The 21,844-nt window shown below is 49.0% G+C and overlaps 1 protein-coding gene across 3 annotated transcripts in view; it reads right to left on the bottom strand.

The window, feature by feature from the left end:
• Nucleotides 1-21,844, bottom strand: part of MYH10 (myosin heavy chain 10) — a 190,638-nt gene that overhangs the window by 135,862 nt on the left and 32,932 nt on the right. For all 3 annotated transcript variants that reach the window (XM_088468837.1, XM_088468841.1, XM_088468846.1), the window contains exon 3: nucleotides 19,263-19,419. In XM_088468837.1, the coding sequence (XP_088324963.1) occupies nucleotides 19,263-19,419 (157 nt within the window). The remainder of the gene's footprint in view (nucleotides 1-19,262; nucleotides 19,420-21,844) is intronic.

Genomic DNA, 21,844 nt, shown 5'->3' with positions numbered 1-21,844 from the left:
ATTTCATTTTAGAACAATTTAAAAATATAATATGATAAAATAACCCTCCTCAATCAATATAACCATGGGGTCCCTCTCACTTCCCCCTCTGTACTGATGCTTGCTTTGGGCAACTGAGTCGGTTTTTCAAGGATCATCACCGTGTAGAAAGGCGCTACTTACCATATTCAATAATTGAACTCCAGGAAGCGGGTTTCAGTTTTACCAGCCCGAGGCTATTTAAACAACAACCAAGAAAAAAAATCAAAAAACATTTAAGTGAAGCTCTTCTTTAGAATAAAGCAACTTCTAACTTTCATACCCCAAGACACACCTATACTTAAGCGAACTGCCCACACTAGGGAAGAACTACTACTCTTGGAAGGCCAAACAACGGAACATATCCCAGTTGAATCAAATCTATTATAACAAGGTCAAAAGGGTGAGCAGTACACTAAGAAATGGACAGGTAAAGGGTAAAATTATTTCCTTGTTCAGATCTTCAGAGACACCTTAGCTGATTTGAAGCCCTTAATTCCCCTTGGTCATAGGCCAAAGTTACGTGATAAAGCCCCTGGATCTGGCAGAACCGACCTGTTTGTCTGTAGAAATAGAAGGTTCCAAGTTAAAACCACCACCCACAACCCACCCATCCTGAGTCTTCGTTGCTAGCCATACATTCCTTGTTAGACTCCTAATTCCTACTATAAGTAAAATACACCTAAAACTGAGGTCCATCACTTTAATGTGCCCCATTATTTTCTTAAAAAGTTGAAAACCTCTTTAAAATTTCCTTGGCAGACCAAATCCTTAAATTACTTAGGCATTCTTATTCCAGCTAGAGGGGAGGACCTTATAGATTGTAATTATCAATTACTACTATATAAGCTAATCGCCTCCACTAGAGTGGACCAATTACAAAATCTCATGGATATGTTTAAATAAATCGATTGAGACTTTATGCATATACATTGCAGTGCTGGCCTCCATTAGCCCTCATGGAGCTACAGACACTACATATATACTGTATGTGTGTGATTATATGCTTTATATTTATAATATTAGTGTTCACTCTAGGTCCAGTGCTGGGCAGGGTGCCCTACCTAGAGTAAGGGCAGTTCAACGTGCGTCCAAAAAGGGGCGTGGTCAAAAAGGGGACATTTAAGACACGCCCCCTTTTCGGCGATCTTGGGGGCTTGCACGGCACTTACGGATGTGCCGAGCTGCCGCCCGGCATCCATTCACCGTCGGTGACCGCTACACCGCAGTTTTCCCCATCGCGGGTCACTGTGACCCGCAGGTGGGGACTGCACCTTTAGGCTGTTTCAGCAGGGTGGTTTTTTCCCTTTATTATTATTATTATCATTTATTTATATGGCGCCACAAGTGTTCCGCAGCGCCTTACAAAGTACAAAAACAAATTGTATAGAAGTGACTTACAGAACAATACAATACTGGACATGGATAATATATATTGCTACATTAGTGACCATATCACCCAGATAAGTAACAGAGCATAAGCAACCAAGTGTTAGGTGCCCTAGTTGTGAGTAAGAAGTAAATTACACTATAGTAAGGAGAAGCACAAGAGGGTAGATGGCCCTGCTCGTGAGAGCTTTATAAAGAGGGCCACTAAAACAGCCTAGTGGGAACGATACATATATATATATATATATATCTCTCTCTATTATATACACATATACACACACACACACGAGTAGTAGGTGATAAGGCAGCACTCACAAGTCTTATCTTCAGTCACCAATATTTATAATCCAACATATGTTTCGGCCAGAAGCCCGTCGACTGTGTGGGTTTATGCTGAAGCATACAGTTATGCACAATATTAATTTTGAAGAACATTCTGCAATTATTAATAAGGATCCATTTTAGTACTACTGTTTTCCCTCCATTGGCTGTCATAGGGTTAAATAAGTCTACAGCGGGAAGACAATCTCTCCCAAACATTGCCAGACATTGGGAACAGAGAGGTGGGGAGACTGGAAGGAAGTGGAAGGGAGGAGAGGCTGGCTGAGGGAGGAATGCTAAAGGTCTGGCCCTGTGACCCGAGGGTGCCCTCCCCTGTATGTCTGCTGTGATTACTGCAGGGCTTTTTTCACAGGCAGGAACCATAGGAAACATTAAACAGGGAACCCTACTAGATTGTCTTCTGTTATGTCAGTTTAAAAGTCTGATGGCTCTGATGCAGGGCAGGACCAAGCTGAGAAAACACTAACAACATTACATGGAAATGGGCACTTAAATACACTCATTGTTATAAATATAAATGTAATCAAGCGCTTCTAAGGATCAGACAAGCAGCTTTCATAAACAAAAAAGTTTGTTTCAATGTAAATAAATATTTAGCGCTTTCTGGCTATTTATTTACACCTATTGTTATGTCACCCGGTTAACAAGTCTAGAGAAAAGAGGAATGAATATACAGTGTTTAATACAATGCTTTCAAATTCCTTAAACAATGCAAAGTATAAATCAATAACAATATACAAATGTGTCCTTTTAGATCCTTGCCGCAGTCGTGCTAATAAGCCCCTCTCAGTGCGCCAGGACCCACGAGACTCCGCTAGCTAAGCTCCCGGTGTCTTTCTTCGTCAAAAATATGCAATGCGCCTAGGACGCACAAGGACACTGTGCTGATTCATTTTATATGTGACACTTATATACCTCGGTGCGACAGTCTCTGAATCTGCATAGGAAGTGCTACAATGTAGCTGCTGCAGGTTTTTTCATTCCAAGTTCTGTTGCGCTCCATATACAGAGTCAGGAGAACACAGACATACAAGTGTCACATATGAAATTAATCAGCACAGGCTGCTGGTGCATCCTAGTCGCATCTTCAGAGCAAAAAGAGTAGTACAGGACCTGGCGCTCACTCATGCCAGGCAAGTCGCGCGTATGAGGACACATCTGTAAAACAGGGAACACTGATGGCAGATAAAAGACCAATTGGCCCATCTAGTCTGCCCTCTCTATTATGACCTGTGGTTAAACCAATGGTAACAAGAATGCAGCAATGTCAATTGACTAGGAACCAAAGACACTGTGAGGCAGTCAATATTAACTATAAAGCAGTGTACTGTATCACTCAGGAGTGTGGCTTTGTAATGCAACATCCAGCAAGTTATTTGTGGTAAGTAAATGAGTCAGAAAAGCCGGCCATACATGGTGCGATATGCACCGTGCGACGCGACGGGGGACGGGGGATCCGTTGTCGGACATATAGGGCTGTCCCCACACACGGTGCGATCGGGTGGCCGACCGCCCGATATGCTGGCTTCCCTCTCCCCCAGCTGCATAGCGCTTCATGGAATCGCACATCTAGCGTTCCCGCTAGGCTGTTTTAGCGGGGCGCGGCGCCCTGCCCTCTTTCTGGAAGGCAAAAAGCGCCCTGCCCTCCAGAAGGAGGGCAAAAAGCGCCCTGCCCTAACAGCCTGCGGGAACCGTCTTCACCCGCGGGTCGCAGTGTCCCGCGGGTGATGAAATGTGCGGCGACCCGGTCACCGCCGGAGAATAGACGCCGGGCGCATGCGCCCAGCATCTATTCTCCCTGTCTGCAGGGCTTGGGGGCTGCCCGGCGTGTCCGTAAGTGCCGGGCACGCCCCCAAGAGTGACGACAAGGGGACGCGTCTTATAGACACGCCCCCTTTGCGATGACCACGCCCCCTTCTCGGCCGCGCGCGCTTCGGCACGCGCACGGGCATGCCCTCTCTAGCTCCGGCGCCCTGTCTCCCGCCGGAGCTAGAGGGAACACTAACATCGCATCCCCTGATCGACTGAAACTGCAGTAGGATCTGGGGGTGCGATGCACGACCCTACGGGTGCGCACACTATCTGATATCATGCCCATACAGGGTACGATAGAGCAACCAAATCGCACCGATCCATCGGATCGGATGTTTTATTGCACCGTGTATGGGCACCTTAACACGGCTAGGTTTACAACAGGTCAATAGGGACACAAAAAAAAGGCTGAAGTACAAATTCGAGAACATTTATATCAAGTCTGATGTCAGAGTGCCTGTTTTATACAAAAGCGCACACGACGCCACAATGTTACCATATCTGGATGACCAGAGCAACAACTCCCTATTGGCTATGACAATTTGTTACGTCCTGCAACACAAAAATTATTAGATATGTCCTTCAACATATTATGTATGTAGCATATTACAACACAGCATTATTTATTCTAATTTCCAATTAAAACAAAGCTGCTTCAGGAACGGAATTAACAGACAAAAAAGAAAACAGTTTATACAGACAGAAATATACATTTAGATTACATGATGAACATCAGAATTTATATACACACACTGTTTGGCAAGTTAGCTATGAAATATGTCCCTGTAACAAAACACAGACCTTAGAAACTAGCATATACTTCCTTGTACAGGAAAAATGATCTTATCTAGAGTTGCAATAAAAAAAATAAATCATACAATAATGATTTAGCTTTAGCAATTTAAAATTGCCAAAATTACTGTTCATCTACAGTGATAACAAATCATACAATATAAAGCACACCGAAAACAAAAATAAACTCCTTCCTGGATGCATAATGGGAGGAATTCAGTTGATTTTGCCTGCAGCTGTCCCCCATTCGCGCCCGACAAAGCTATTCAATTGTTGCTCCAGCAGGGCGCGATCAGCTTCCGACACCAGCATTTCAGCTCACACGCCCCAGGGGTGGCGAGCTGAAATGCGCGAAAAGTGACCCGTTTTCGTGCCCAAAGGGCACTTTTCACGATCACACCCAGCACTTTGGTCAGGTTTAGCCGTATTACGCAGCTAAAACAGACCTTATTGGGTGTGATATTCTAAATCAACTAAATATCGCCCCGCGATCTCGTCACTTTAGATGTGAGATCAGGCGTGAGAAAACAATTGAATTGCGCCCAATATGTCTGAGCCTGCATACGAAGCACAACGGAACATAGTGGGAATAAAAGCTGCAGCCGATGAATCGCAGTACTTTGAATACAGATTCATTCACACACAGATGTACAAGTGTCGCACATCAAATTAATCAGCACAGTCTTGGGAAGTAGTTGGTTGCATCATATTGCAACTTAGAGCCATATTCAATTTGAGCGGATCCACGATACTTTTCCGCCTCCCGGACATTTCGCCTACATCTCGTGTTTTGTAGGCGGAAAAGTGTCGCACGCGTATCACCGTATTCAATTTGAAAGTACGTGAAAACGGGACCCGGCAAAACTTAAACAAGCAGAAAGTCCTGTCAGATTTTAGAAATCAGCCTGACACCCCCCAAAAGATGCTCTGACATGGGGTTAGGTATGGTACACCCCGATTTGGCTTGCTGAAGTCATTTGGTGTTTTTAAACGGGCTCAATAGTTGTTAAATAGAGTTTTTGTATAAGTGGTGCAGAATAGTATTCAGGAGTTTTTTGCAGAATATAACTTATCCTAGCAAATTTGGGGTACTTGAAAATGGGGGACAGCATATTTTAAAGTTGCTAAAGTCAAGTTTCAAACACTGAAAAATCCACCTGCCGCAAACACCTGCAATGAATAAAAAAAACCTGGGGATTACTTGGGGAGCCCCCCAGAGTCAAGTTCGCTAGTTTTTAACTTTGCCCCAACATTTTTTATTTTTCGCCCCCAAATTCAATGTGATTTTTTGGGGTGTTCTTAAGTCTTTTTTAAAAAAAATCTGACACAGTTTACCTTTGGGGGACTGTCTGAAGGCTGCACAGGATACCTTGGGGATGTCCCAAAGCAGTATCCTTCAAGGGTGGGGACGCTCCTGTGCTGAAAGGAGAATCCGCCGCCCGAAGGAAGCATCCTGAAAGGCAAAGGTGTCAAACGCGTAATACCTCACAAAGGTATGGACAGAGGACCACGTGGCAGCCTTGCAGATCTGGACTGCAGAGGCACCACGTCGTGCAGCCCACGAGGGACCACAGACCTAGTGGAATGAGCCCTCACAGTGGATGGAACCGGCAGGCCTTCATGAAGATAAGCTTCTGAAATGGCCATACGGATCCAAGCTGCCAAAGTTTGTTTGGAAGCAGGCCAACCCTTTTTACGGAAGCCATAGAGGACAAACAAGGCGTCCGACTTCCGAAATGAAGAAGTGCGGTCAACATAAGTCCTTAAGGGCCGCACAACATCCAAAGTGGCCTCACCCACTGAAAGACCAGGTGAGTTAAAAGCCGGCACAACGATTTCTTCATTAATATGAAACCGGGAAACAACTTTGAGAAGAAATTCAGGACGAGTGCGCAGCACTGCCCTGTTCCCATGAAAAACCAAGAAAGGGTATCTACAAGAGAGAGCCCCTAAATCAGAAACACGTCTGGCCGAAGCGATGGCCAGAAGGAAAACAGTCTTAGCTGTTAGCCATTTAAGATCCACTGAGCCCAGTGGTTCAAACGGCGGTCCCTGGAGAGCCCTCAGGACCACAGCCAAATCCGAAGGCGCCACAGGTGGAACAAAAGGCGGCTGAATTCGCAGAACACCTTGTATAAAGGTGCGCACATCAGGGATTGTAGCAATCCTACGATGGAACCAGACAGACAGGGCAGAAACCTCCACCTTCAAAGAAGCAAGGCGAAGCCCATGGTCCAGTCCCGCTTGTAGGAAGGCTAGTACTCTAGACAGACGAAATTCCCGAGGTGCATAACCTCTCGGCCGACACCACTGGAAAAACGTATGCCACACACGATGGTATATTCTCGCGGAAGACGGTTTCCGAGCTCTGAGCATGGTTTGCACTACAGAGCTGGAAAAACCCCAGGACCTTAACATGGCCGTCTCAACAGCCACGCCGTCAAAGACAGCCGAGTCAGGTCCGGGTGAAGACAGGGACCCTGTGACAGAAGGTCCGGTCGTAGCGGCAACGGCAGAGGACTGGCCACGGACAGACCCTGAAGGTCTGAGAACCAGTGCCGTCTGGGCCATGCGGGAGCTATCAACAGAAGCGTCCCTCCTTCCTGTTTGAATTTCCGGATTACCCGTGGAAGAAGGGAAAATGGAGGAAACAGATAAGCGAACCGGAACGTCCACCGGACGGACAGAGCATCCACCAGAGATGCCTTTTCGTCTCTTGTGCGAGACCCGTACACCGGCAACTTGTTGTTGTGCCGGGATGCCATGAGATCGATCTCTGGAAGACCCCACCTGTCCACCAGCAGTTGAAAGACGTCCGGGTGCAGGGACCATTCCCCCGGATGAACATCCTGGCGACTGAGAAAGTCCGCCTCCCAGTTCAGCACTCCCGGGATGAATCCTGCTGATATAGCCGGGAGATTGCGCGCCGCCCATACCAGGATTCGGGACATTTCTACGAGAGCCGCCCGACTTCGGGTTCCTCCCTGCCGATTTATGTAGGCCACGGTGGTAGCGTTGTCCGACTGGACCTGCACAGGGTGACCTTGGAGAACCCAATGTGCCTGCTGGAGAGCATTGAACACCGCTCCAAAATGTTTATTGGAAGCTCTGCTTCTGCCTGAGTCCACCTGCACTGGAACAAGTGTGGACCCAAGACTGCTCCCCAGCCCCGAAGACTGGCGTCCGTTGTCAACAGGACCCAATTCGCCACCCAGAACGAACGACCCTTGTTGAGATGGGTCGTCTGCAACCACCAGGCTAAGGACAGGCGAACCTCCGGAGTGAGCACCATCGTCTGGGATTTTAGAGACTGAGGTAGCCCATTCCATTTGGACAGGATCAGGTGCTGCAGAGGTCTGGAGTGAAACTGGGCATATTCCACCATGTCGAATACCGACACCATGGAGCACAGTAACCTCATTGCCGAATGCAGAGACACCCGGCGGCTCTGCAGACAACTGCGCACCCTCAACTGCAAGGCAGAGATCTTTTCCCCCGTCACAAAGATCCTTTGCTGTCCGGAGTCCAATAAGGCTCCGAGGCGCAGAATCCGCTGAGACGGGATCAGAGTGGACTTCTGCCAGTTTATTAACAAGCCGTGCCGTTGCAGTAGCGCAATGGTCAGGTCCAAGTGGCGCAGAAGGAGCTCTGGAGATCCTGCCACCAAGAGAAGGTCGCCCAAGTACGGTAACATGCGGACTCCCTGCAGCCGCAGGGAAGCCGCCATGACCGCCATCACCTTGGTGAAAACACGTGGTGCTTTCGCCAGGCCAAAAGGCAATGCCCGGAACTGAAAGTGGTCGTTGCGGATAGCAAACCTGAGAAACTGTTGATGGCGTAAAAGAATAGGGACATGCAGGTAAGCGTCATGTATGTCCAACGACACCATGTAGTCCCCAGGTTCCAGCGCCAGAATGATGGACCGCAGGGTCTCCATCCGAAACTTCGGCACCCGCAAAGACTTGTTGAGAGCTTTGAGGTTGAGTATCGGACGATACGACCCATTGGGTTTCTGCACCAAAAAGAGATTGGAATAGAAACCCTGGACCCTCTGGGAGAATGGAACAGGCACTATAACTCCAGCCTGGAGCATAGTGTGCAAGACCTTCCGCAGCTCCGTGGCCTTGTTCCGGTCTGATGGTAGACCCGTGGTGAAAAATCGAGCCGGGGGTCTGTGCCGGAAGGACTGGGCGTACCCGTGAGAAACCACCTCGAGAACCCAAGTGTCTGTCGTGGTGACTGACCAACACCGGGCGAACTGCAGCAGGCGGCCTCCCACTTTGGGATACCCCAAAGGGAGGCCCGGACCGTCAGGTCGCAGGTTTGTCATCTGGCTTAGAGCCGGACGCCTGGTACTCCAGGCCTGCTTCCGGGGCTTGGCCGATTTTTTGGGGCCAGCCTGTTGGGGAAAGGATTTTGCTTTAGGCCTACCCTGGGCCCTATAAGGCCGAAAGGACGACGTACCTGAACCTGAAGGAACTGCAGCAGACAGGAGACATGCCGATTTGGCTGCCGCCAGTGTGTCTACAATTTTGTCCAGGTCCGGACCAAATAGAACTTCTCCGTTAAAAGGCAACGCTTCCAAGCCCTTTTTGGAATCAGCGTCCGCCTTCCAAGATCGCAACCATAAGGTGCAACGAGCAGCTACAGCTGCCGAAGAAATGCGAGACGCCAGGGTACTGATATCCAAGGCCACTTCGTTGATATAAGTGGCCGAATCCCGGAGATTGCCGATCAACTCCATCTATTCAGCCGAACAGTCGGAATCGAAGGACGCCTCCAAAGTGTCAGCCCAGCGCTCCATAGCTCTGGCAACCCAGCAAATGGCCATAGCCGGCCTAGCTGCCCCCCCCCCGCAAGGGAATAAACGGACTTTAGGCAGATCTCCCCCTTGCGGTACGTAGCATCCTTAAGGGAAGACACGGATGGCATGGGTAATGTGGCACTACGGACAAGGCGTGTCACATGAGAATCCACCTGTGGAGGGGATTCCCACTTAGAAAAATAATTATCGGCGAACGGAAAAGCCACCGCCAAACGCCTCTGTGGCTGGTATCGTTTGCCAGGCTGTTTCCACGCCTCCTCTAAATGGTCCACCAACTGACCCGAAAGAGGAAAGACTGTGGAGTCACCCTTAATATCATTAAAAAAAGACATATTTAGATTTGGACACCGGAGGATCTTCGTCCTCAATCACCAAAGCTGTGCGGACTGCCCGAATAAGTCCAGGAATATACACCTTGGACCTAGCGTCCGCCTCCTTAGTACGGAGAGGTTCCTGGTCGGAAAGATCCAGAATCTCCCCATCATCAGACGTCACTTCTTCATCCTCATAAGGAGCAGACAGACGCCACCGGCTGCAACACAGACTCCCCTTGTAACACATCCGACAAGTGCTGTACAGAACGAGTCAGGGAATTAACCCACGCAGGCTCCTGAGAAACCGGGGGAGGGGAAATAGGGAGACTGTGGGGTACCATGAATTGCCTCGGGAAACCCTCCATAGGTGACGACACCACTGATTGCTGGGACAATCCCATCTGTGAGAAAGCGGGCTGCGGAGCTAACTGGCCCACCAAGGTTGTAAGCGCCTTAGCGAAACAAGCCCAGGGCGGCTCCTGTACCGGTGCTGTTACCGTAATTGGCCGCGCCAATAAAAAACACCGCCGGCATAGCCCCCCCGCTCTACCCTCCCCCTCCGCTATAGGTACTTTACAGGTAGTACACTGAAGCTGGAGAGGAAAATCACTCTCAGACATGATGGTGGAAAGTATGTGACCCCTCTCACAATACTCGGTAGTATATCGAGAGACCACCCTGCAGCACCGCACCGCACCGCAAGGGCTTTAGCAGAAAGAACAGGGACAGTGATAAGGCTGACATTAAGAAATCAAAAGTACAGGCAGCAGCGCTAGCACAGTCACATACAATGCACAGAAAAATAAATCCTGCAATATCAGCGCTGATACTCAACTACACAGAGTCTGGTAGGACACAGCGCTGCATACACAGACCTGACCAAGCGGAGGAGAGGTATGCAGGGGGACCCAGACCACGATGCCTCCGATCTTAGGCTTCCAGCAGTGTTCACCATGCGTTCTGAAGATGGCCACCGAGGAGCATAGAGGAGGCTGGCCTGGGGGAGGAGCGCTGCCACAGGGCCAGTCGGCGTGTGCAGAGAGGGCTGTGTGCAGCGGGGGAGGCGCCGGCTGTGAGACAGGGAAGGCGCGCTCCCCTGGCATGCATTTAACCCCTGGGACGCCGCAGCGCTACCGCTCTGCCGCAGTCCGCTGTCCCAGGGGGGTAGTGGAAGCGCAGGTTAATACCTGGCTCCACGCTGCGGCCAGTCCCCAGGGAGCCCCCTGCCTGGGGACTTTTGGACCATGTTCAGCAGGGTCCCACCGCGGGACCCCTGCTGCTTACCTTTGTCCCCCTTGGATCCGGTCATGGTCCAAAACATCAGGGGTCACCGCTGTGACCCCAGATGCTTACCAGCATCCCCGGATCGGTACCGGCGTTCTGGTACCGGCGGGGGTGGAGGGAAGACAGCATGGACATCAGTACTGACTGTCCTTGCTGTACTTCCAGATGTGCAGCCACAGCTGCAATGAAGAAAACTTCAGGGGCTCTTCTAAGCCCCCCTCTAGCAGGTGCATCCGACTCCGGCCAGGCACCACACGAAACAGATGCCTTGGCTCGGGGACGGGGTATAGGAGGGTGACCCTAGTGCATCCTGGGAGGCTGAAAACGTAACTCTATGGTGCCCGATGCCTGACGTCATCACCTATACCCAAGGTATCCTGTGGATACCCTATGGACCCTGAAGTAGAAATGTATTTAACAGAGGGACGTCTGAGTACCACCGTTTTTCACAAGGACACTGACAGAAACACACTGTTGGTAGCAATAATTGTCATTATCCACCAGCTTTAAAGAAAGGCCTACTCTTTTTCAAATATTAAGAATAGCACATTATCCAGAGGAGGTCTCTGTACAACTAAATCTATTCATTGACAAACTCAGGATGAGAAGTTATGATTATAAGAAACTTATCATTGAAAATATGAGATAGGGTAAGAACTTACCCTTGTTATCTCTATTTCTACGAAGTCCATAGGGTTCCACAGGATACCTTGGGGTATAGGCGATGGCGGCAGACATCCAGGCACCACAGAGTTAAACTTTCAGCCTCCCAGGATGCACTGGGGTCCCTCTCCTATACCCCGCCCCCGAGCCTCAGGCCACTCAGTTTCGTAGCAAGCCATAGGCCGGAGCAGGAGCAAAAAAGAGAGAGAAGAGTCTGGAACACACAAGAATCACATTCTCACCAGAAGGAGAAGGAGAAACTGGTGACCAGACCAAAGCCCATCTGCAGTACAGGTGCGACAGGGCGGGAGTCCTGTGGAACCCTATGGACTTCGTAGAAATAGAGATAAGGGTAAGTTCTTACCATATCTCATATTTTCTACTTCAGGGTCCATAGGGTATCCACAGGATACCTTGGGGATGTCCCAAAGCAGTATCCTTTAAGGGTGGGGACGCTCCTGTGCTGTAAGGAGAATCCGCCGCCCGAAGGAAGCATCCTGAGAGGCGAAGGTATCAAAAGCATAATACCTTACAAAAATATGGACAGATGACCACGTGGCTGCCAATCACCGCTGAGGCGCCACGTCGAGCTGCCCACGAAGGACCCACAGACCTAGTGGAAGAGCTTTAATAGAGGATGGAACAGGAAGACCTGTGAATCCATCCTGCCAGTTAGCGTAGTGGCAGGAAAACCCTTTTTATGGAAACCAGAAAGGACAAAACCGAGAGTCTGATTTCCTAAATGGACTGGTACGGTCAACTTAAATTCTTAGCGCCCGTACCACAGTCAAAGAGGCCTCACCAGCAGTCAGGACTGGGGAAGAAAAGGCCGGTACTATAATTTCCTCATTGATGTGGAAACTAGACACCCCCGTAAGTAAAAAACCAGGGCAAGTGCGAAGCACTGCCCTGTTCCTAGGAAAGATGAAAAAAAGGGAGGTCTACATGACAGAGCCTCCCATTCTGAGATCCTACTGGCCAAATTAAGAGCCAGAAGGAATACAGTCCTAGCCGTAAGCCATTTGAAATCCACTGAGCCCAGAGGATCAAATGGCGGTCCTCAGAGAGCCCTAAGGACCACAGCCAAATCCCAAAGAGCCACAGGTGGAACAAAGGGATGCTGAATATAACGTACACCCTGCACAAAGGTGCAGACATCAGGAAGAGTAGCAATCCTACACTGAAACCATACTAACAGGGCAGAAACCTGCACCTTCAGGTAAGCAAGGCGAAGACCGTTATCTAAGCCCACCTGTAGGAAAGCCAACCTCTGGATATCCGGAATACCCGAGGAGCCTAGCCTCTAGGGCGACACAACTGAAAGAAAAATATACCATATCTAATGGTAAATTCTTGCAGATAAAAGCTTCCGAGCTCTTAGCATGGACAGAGCCCCTGTTAACTATAGAGCTGGAAAAACTCCTAGACCTTAAGAGGGCAGTCTCCACCGAAACACCGTCAAGGACAGACAACCCAGGTCTGGGTATCAGCCAGGATCCTGAGACAACAGGTCCGGCCGTAGAGGCAACAGCTTCGGAGTGTTAACTGAGAGGCTCCGAAGATCTGAGTAATAGTGCCATCTGGCCCACGCTGGAGCTATCAGCAGGAGCGTGCCTCCTTCTTGCTATTACTGGAGGAAGAAGGGATAACGGAGGGACGAGGTACACAATTTGGAAGGTCCACTGGACCTACCTACGTCTATCAGAAGAGTCTCATCTCTGAAAGGCTCCACTTGTTCACCAGAAGATTGAACACCTCCTGATAAAGAGGACATTTCCCTGAATGCACGTCTTGACGGCTGAGAAAGCCTGCTTTCCATCTGAGGATTCCTGAATGAACACTGCCGATGACGGCAGGGATATAGCCTTCCACCCAAGCCAGAATTCGGGACACCACTGTTAGTGTCGCCTGACTTCGGGAACCTCCTAGGTGGTTTACATAAGCCATCATGATGGCGTTGTTAGACTGTACCTGCACGGTATTTCCATGGAGGACCTGTCCTGCATGCTGGAGAACCTTGAATACTGCTCAGAGTTCTCAGATGTTTATGGGAAGCGCAAAAACTACTGGTGTCCACCTGCCCTGGAACAAGTGTGGACCCGTCACTGCTTCCCAGCCACGGATACTGGTGTCCGTCATCAGAAGGACCCTGTCCGCAATCCCAAAGGGGGTGCCCCTTGTTTAGGTGAGCTTTCCGCAGCCATCAGGCCAGAGAGAGAGACAAACTTCCGGGGAAAGCCTATTGACTTTATTTTATGGGGCAACCCATCCCATCCGGAGAGGATCAAGTTTTTCAGAGGTTTAGAGTGAAGCTGGGTACTCTCCACCATGTCGAACAGCGACACCCTGGAACCCAGGAACCACATTGCCAAGTAAATAGACACTCTGCGACTCTGCAGGAAACTGCGTACCCTTGCCTGTAATGCAGAGATCTTTTCCTCAATCACAAAGATCCTCAGATGTTGGGATATGGAGCATCCTCTGTGAAGAATCAGAGAGGACCATTTCCAGTTTATCAGTCAGCCCTAATGTAGCAACACAGATATTGTCCGTTGCATATGGCACTGAAGTATCTCTGGAGACCGTGGTAACAACAGGAGGTCGCTCGGATAGGGTAACAAGCGGACCCCCTGCATCCGCAGGTGGGCTGCCATAACTGCCATGACCCTGGTAAACCGTGAGGCGCGTAGGCCAGACCAAGGGGCAATGCCAGAAACTGGAAATGCTTATCGACCACTGCAAACCTGAGGAAAACACTGGTGTGCTAAGAAAAGAGGGATATTCAGGTAGACACCCTGAATATATCCACAAAATTCCCAGGCTCCATTGAATGATGGAATGCAGGGTCCCCCTCCCAAACCAAGGAACCCTTAAGAATTTGTTGAAGGATTCGAGGTTGAGAATGTCCTGGTAAGACCCATTGGGTGTCTGTACCAGAAAGAGGATGGAGTAATACCTCGTTCCCCTTTGGGGCAACGGAATAGGTACTATAACTCCTGCCTGGAGCATAGAGTGTAACACCCTCAAAAATTACAGGGCCTTGTCCTGAATTGACAGAAGACCTGTAACGAAAAACCGTCTGGGAGGCTTTTACCGGGAGGAGAGGACATACCTTCAAGAAAATACTTCTTACCCCAGTGTCCGTGGTGGTCAGACACCAGCACTGGGCGAACTGGAGAAGCCGGCCTCCAACTCTGGGGTCTCCCGAGAGGAGGCCCGTCCCGTGAGGCTGAAGGCTTATAGTCCAACTTGGGAGTAGGACGTCTTGTACTCCAAGCCTGTTATTATGGCTGAGCAGATTTCCTGGCTACTGACTGTCTTGGAAAGCTGTATTTTAGACTCACCCTGGCCTCACCGGGCCGAAAAGACAAAGCCCCAGACCCTGATGGGACTGTAGCCGATGGCAGACACGCAGACGTAGCTGCTGCCTGCGGGGCCACAAATGCGTCCAGACGAGGGCCAAACAGGACTTGTCCCGTAAAAGGCAAAGCATTCCAAATGGAATCTGCGTCCGCTTTCCAAGAGCGCAACCACAGGGAGCGGCAAGCCGCTACTGCTGCCGAGGAGATTCTGGAAAGGAGTAGGCTATATGTAAGACCGTCTCATTATGAACGTGGCAAAGTCTCTGAGAATTTGCCACTATCCACCTGCTCTGCTGGAGAGTCAGTGTGCAGAGATCCAGTTACCTACTCAGCGCTCCATGGCTCTGGCCCCCCAGCACACGGCCATAGCCGACCTGGAAGCCCCTCCAGCAAGGGAATATTGGATTTTAGATATATTTGCCCCTTGCAATCTGGAACCTCCTTCAAAGAGGACCTGGAGGGCATGGGCAACGTAGCACTCCTCACTAGGCGTGTAACATGAGAATCTACCCGTAACGGTAACTCCCATTCGGAAATGTAATTATCCGCAAAGGGGTATGCAAAAGGTCAACTGTTTTTGAGGCTGGAACCGCTTACCCGGATTTTCCACGCCTCCTCTAAATGATCCACCTGACCAGATAGCGGAATTACAGTGGCAACACCCTTATCCTTAAAGAAGGCATATTTGGATTTAGCCACGGGGGATATGTAATAACCAAAGCCGCACGGACTGTCCGTATAAGGCCAGGTATATAGACTTTAGACCCAGACTACGCCTCCTTTGCACTAAGGGGCTCGTGTCTGAAAAAGTCAATAATGTCACCGTCATCAGACGTCATGCCTTTACCCGTCTGAGACCCGAAAGGTCGTTTAGAAGGCCGAAATGGTGATTCCCCTTATAAAACGTCCATCAGGTGCTATACCATTTGGACAATAAATTCACCCACACAGGCTCCTGCGAGACCTGGGGGGGCGAAAAACAGGATACACTGGGGTACCATCAACTGTCCAGGGACCCCTGCATGTGATGAGACCACCACAGGCTGCGATAACTCCTATGGGGAAACGCAGGGGGCTTTGCCCACAAGGGCTGTAAGCATCTTAGCTAGCCGAGGGCGGTCCCCTTTTTTGTGCAGGCACAGTGACAGAAATGGGGCGTGATATATAATACAACATGCCCTCCATAAACCCTCAGCGTCTACATATCCCTCCGCTAACTGCACATGATATCAGTACATTATAGCTGGAAGAGGATATCCTCGTTCACTTTCAGACATGAGGAGTGTGAACGGAGCGTATGTGACCTCCCACACAGAAAAAACACGTTTACTGTGAGGTAATAAACACCCTGCAACACCGCACCGCAAGGGCTGTAGCAGAAGAACAGGGATAGGAAAAAGGCTGACAGTCAGAAAACAAAGTGCACAAATGCTAGCATTTAAGTCACATACAATGCACAGATAACATCCTGCATTACAAGCACTGTGATCAACTACACAGACCAGAGCCTGGTAGGAAACAGTGCTGCATACACTGACCTTAATTGAAGGAGAGGTATGCGGGGGACCCGGACTGCAATGGCACCTGTATCAGCTTCCAGCAGCGTTTGCCATCCCCAGCACATGTAGTGAGAAAATGGCCACCGAGGAGCAGAGAGGAGGCAGGGCCCGGGGGAGGAGCGCTGACACAGCCCGCTCAGACCGCTGTGGAATGGCACTGTGCAGCGGGGGAGACGCCGGCTGTGAGACAGGGAAGGCGTTCTCCCCTGGCCTGCTATTAACCCCTGGGACGCCGCGCTGTACCGCACATGCTGCGGTCCGCTGTCCCTGGTGGTCTAGTGGAAGGCGCAGGATCAGTACCTGGCCCGACGCGCAGCCGGTCCCCAGGGAGCCCCCTGCCTGGGGACCAAACAGGACTGTGTTACCGGCGGGTGCCCACCACGGGACCCCGCTGCTTACCTTGATCCCCGTGCATCCGGCCACAGTCCAGGTAGCCGGGGTCACCGCTAGCTGTGACCCCAGCTACCTACCAGCATCCCCGGATCGATACCGACGTTCTGGTACCGGCAGGGTGTAGGAGTGACAGCATGGACGTCAATACTGACTGTCCTATGCTGGAGCACTCTAGTTGTGCAGCCACAGCTGCGAAGAAATATTCAGGGGCCTTAAAAAGACCCCCCTCTGTACGGTGCTACTGGTCCGGCCAGGCACCGACGAAAACGGAGTGGCCTGAGGCTCGGGGACGGGGTATAGGAGAGGGACCCCAGTGCATCCTGGGAGGCTGAAAGTTTAAGTCTGTGGTGCCTGGATGTCTGACGCTATCGCCTATACCCCAAGGTATCCTGTGGATACCCTATGGACCCTGAAGTAGAAACAACAGGTTCTGTACATGAATAGAAATTACTTATTAAATCCTGTTACCAAGGTTGAGGAGACAAATCGCTTTATTTGGACCACTACTTATACTGCAGCAAGACCTATCATGCCTAGAGCCACCAAGGCATTGTGGCCTACTGTTTCTAGCGACTCAGACCTCCCATGTTTTAAAAACCTGTAGCATGTTATCGCCGTGGCAAGAATCTTAGACTATATGGTAAAAATGGATATAAACAGACCATAAATCAAAAATAGACTTCTTTGGAATTTTCATGAAACCTGGATGCTACAAGTGTCCTTCATATGTCACTTTTTGTTACCTACTGAGGGGCCAGACATTTAAACATCCACACTCCGGCAAGAAATTTTAAATCAGACATGTTCTCGATTGTAGCATTTCTTTTGTTACCATCACATGCCCATGCGGCATCCACTATAAGGGTATGACTACCCCCATGTTTAAGGAGTGCATGGCGCTACATTGCTCCTCCATTAGGGCTGCTCTCAGATCAGTCAGTGGCCCGCCACTTCAAGGAGTATGGACGTATGTTGGCATCACTGAAATACAAAATCATCAATCATGTCTCCATTCCCCCACATGGAGGTGACCATGCTGTAATATTAGAGTGACTGGAGTTCGATGGATTCTTTGGGGGTGAGTCAATAGTTTTCGTATTTGCATTTCTGCTCACAGTCTCCTGAGGTGGCGAGCAGAAATGTGCAATAGGTTCATGGTTTGGGTACCCCAAGTAGAACTTTAGATGGGTTTAGCCATTTTACGCAGCTAAACCAAATCTAATTATGTGCAATAATTAATGAGTGCCCAAAACAATTGATTAAACACTGTTCACCACCATGGGACTTAATGAAAAAATGTCATGGAACACCTTCAACTTGAAGCATACAGAAATATGTTACATTATGTGCTTTTTTTTTTTTTTTTTATAGCTTTTTCTCAAATATTTTTTTCCTCGTTGTTTGGGGATAATGGGGTAGATGTATTATAGTGGCACGTTAAGTGCCGCTATAACGCTTCCTGCTTCGCCTCTTTACCGAGGCGAAGCAGGAAGCACTACCAGTGAGATGTGTGAACATCTCATCGGCCGGAGAGGGGGAGCGTTAACTCCCCCCTCCGGCGCTACCCGCTACAGACCACATCGCATCAGCCTAGTGCTGATGCGATGTGTGTCAGGCCCGGCCAGCTCCATTGAGCATGCGCGGGATCTCGCAAGTATCGCAAGATCCCCGCCGGCAGCCGCTGCAGCAGGGACAGCGCTGTCCCTGCTGTGGGGATAGGCTAGCGCCAGGCTGTAGCCTTAGATAACGACAGCTACAGCCAGCCGAACGGTCATGCGGTATGACCGTTCGTACATGGCCCTGCCGCTCGGCGCTGCTATCTTGTAAATAGCAGCGCCGATAATGACAGGGGCGCATAGCACCCCTGTCATTTACCGCCCAGACCCCCGAACATACATTGGGGAGAAGCGGTATCAGCGCACATAACGTGCGCAGATACCGCTTCTGGGCTTCATACATCTCCCCCAAGATCAGTAGTTTTCTCTATACTGTGCTTTTCCTGCTGATGGCTATGGTATTTTTCACAAAGCGCTCTCCATTCTTGTGACAGCAGTGTTTCTGAGTGTCAATCTCCGTGTAGGTGTTTCCTCCTCTCCTTGTGGCATCGCCGGTTGCCCAGACAATCATGTCGTGGCCGCATGAGAACATAATCAGTGCAGGCAGGCAGGTCAGCAACAGCACTCGGATTCCATTTCCCATGACTGTGCACGGGTGGGGATACAAGGTAAGCTAAATTGTCTCTTTATTGGTACACTGTAAAGAAGTTTAATACCACTACGACAACTTTTTCTGCTGCCCATAAACAAAGTTGTACAATGATGAACAGATGGCGAATGAAAACTGGTCAAAGTGTCCATTTGCTTCTTAGATTGTAACACAAAAATATATAATATTTTGCATAGAGAACCCTGGTCTGCACCATGCTTTGCCCCATGAAAAAAAAAAGAATAATAAAATAAATGACTTTAAATATACAGTTGATACCATGCTAAACATTTTCCTTGCTAACCTTGTAGCATGCAGCGGTATGCAGACTCCGATATGGCGTAGATGTGTGGCGGCATCTCATGGCGTTTCTTTCCTCGGTACATCTCAATGATATTTTCTGAATAGATGGGGAGGTTCTTGTAGGGGTTGATAACCACACAGAACAACCCGGAGTATGTCTAGACAAAGAAAATAACCATAATTAAAAGAACGCAATTGCTGTCTAACATGCCTCTACAGCAAATTACTAATATAATCCATTTGTGGTATAATAAGAAACTCAATACAACCTAGTATTAACTGTGAGGAACATAATTAAAGCTGTTCAACAGACCCCCTCATATACAGCAAATTCATGATATAGCTGTAGCAAATTGAAAGCTTTCAAGCGCAAAACAACAATCTTGCACAAAGGATGATTATACCTAAACCTTAAACTGCACTCTATAAACATATAATACTAAGAATAATCACATACATTTAAAAATGTCACCTTATAGGGATTCTCAATATTCAGAGGTTACTCTTCCATAATCGGCATTCTCCACCCACAAGTAGCAATGAGATGGGGGTCATACAAATCGACCCATTTATCAACAAGTTGCAGGTCATTCCGTATCCAGAACATGGAAGTAATCCATCTAGACACAAGCAGCTCATTCAAACAGAAAGTTACATCATTGTTCTGGATACAAAAGACCTTGCAAGTTGAAAAGTTGTCATTGGCTACAGACAAGGATGCTCATTTTAGAGATATTTAGTGGTCTTATCTATTTATATTGTCCACTTGCTAAATTGTTATCTCTGAGAACTTCTCAAATAAGTCCCAAGTAAACTTGGGGGTACTGTATATGTAATACGCTGCGGACTTCAAGAGACTTGCCGATGTTTTAAAGTAGCAGTCATTTAAAGGGCAAAACCAACCTGGTTTTGCCTTTTAATTCACAGGTACTTTAAAATGGGAAACAGTCGGGAAGCCGATGGACGGAATCCTGACCGCCGGCTTCCCGACTGTATAATCCCGGCAAGGGTTAAAGGACAGGCGTCAAAATCTCGACGCCTATCATTTTCCCTACGTCGGGAGCCCGACATCCGGCTTACCGATCGCAGGTAAGCCAGGCACCGGGAGCGGACAGCCACGGGGGGGAGGGAGGGTTAGGGTTCCCGGGAGGGATTTAGGGTTAGGCACCTCCCCGGGAAGTTAGGTTTAGGCTAGGGGAAGGGGGGGAGGTTAGGGTTAGAAACCCCCGGGGGGAGGTTAGGGTAAGACACCCCCCTGGGTGACTTAGGTTTAGGCGGCGGGGAAAGGGGAAGATTAGGGTTAGGCACCCTAAGGGAGGGTTAGGGGGTAGAATATTTTAGGGAATACTTACCTGGGGACGATCGTGATTTTCAGTGCTGCCGGGATGCCGCTGTCAGGATTTGAATCATACTGAATCCTTTAAAACATCGAGCAGTCTCGCATGGGACTTGCCGTTGGTTGAAGTCCGCCTATTACATATACCCCATGATTTTTATTGAATTGGAAATAGATATTGTGGTTATCAACTCCATAATCCAGCATAAACATTTAAATATGCAACAATACATGACAAAAATAAATTTTTCAGATTAAAAAAAAATGGATGAACGAAGAACATCTAGACCATAGTGTTCCAGCTAGGCTGTTTTAGCGGGGCGCCGTGCCTAATATTAAAGGGCAAAGTGCACCCTGCCCTTTTAGCGGCGCCCTGCGCCTTTCCCCACCCGCGGGTCGCAGTGTCCAACTGGTGGAAAAAATTGCGGTGACCGATCTCCGCCGGGTGAATAATACTACCACCCTTTATATAGCATTGCAGGGGATAGGGACTGCACCACCAGAGTGACTTTTCACCACCAGAGCAGTGTTTTTTTGTACCCACTATAAAGAATTAAATTAGTCAATGCCGCTTAAGGTGCATATCCACTACAGGAATGAATGAATGACTGTACAATTATGACATCGCTCAATAGTTCTTTTTACTGTGCAGTGGATATTGTGCCCACACTGAATGATATGTCGTTCAGTGCAGGCACCCTCCCTCATCCCCGAACATGAACAACCTGTCGATATCATCTGGTTGGGCAGTATGTTCAGGCGATGACAGATCCCGACAACGACTAGCGGGAGCGCGCATCGCTGGTCGTTGCTGGCATATTCACTGAACAATTAATGAACGATAACTATATCGTAATCATTCAATCGTCCATTTATATCGTGTAGTGGATATGTGAGAACTGACATGCTGGATTTGCACATTTACTTATTCTTCCTTCCCACAAGTTTCTTTATGTGCATTCATTCAAAACAAGCAAACTCAATGGGAGGGGCTATACAATGAAGAAGATGTGTGACTGCATACACAGGGCTTCTTATCCTGATGCATTCTGGGAGAGGAGAGCAGCTAACCATAGCTCATGCACTGAATTCAGTATTTGCTTGTTCATGCCCAAACCATTTGAAACAAACACCTTCACATCCCCAAAGGAACAGGCAAATACTAAAGCTAGATACACACTAAATGATGCGTGTCCCCAGCGATGCGACAGACGACTCCCCCACTGACATGTAGGGCGGCCGGTACA

This window comes from Taudactylus pleione, unplaced genomic scaffold, assembly GCF_031769625.1.
Source record: "Taudactylus pleione unplaced genomic scaffold, aTauple2 ptg000012l, whole genome shotgun sequence".
Classification (NCBI taxonomy): Eukaryota; Metazoa; Chordata; class Amphibia; order Anura; family Myobatrachidae; genus Taudactylus; species Taudactylus pleione.
The sequence above is the reverse complement of the archived record's forward strand: the minus strand, read 5'-3'. Positions and strand labels throughout refer to the sequence as shown.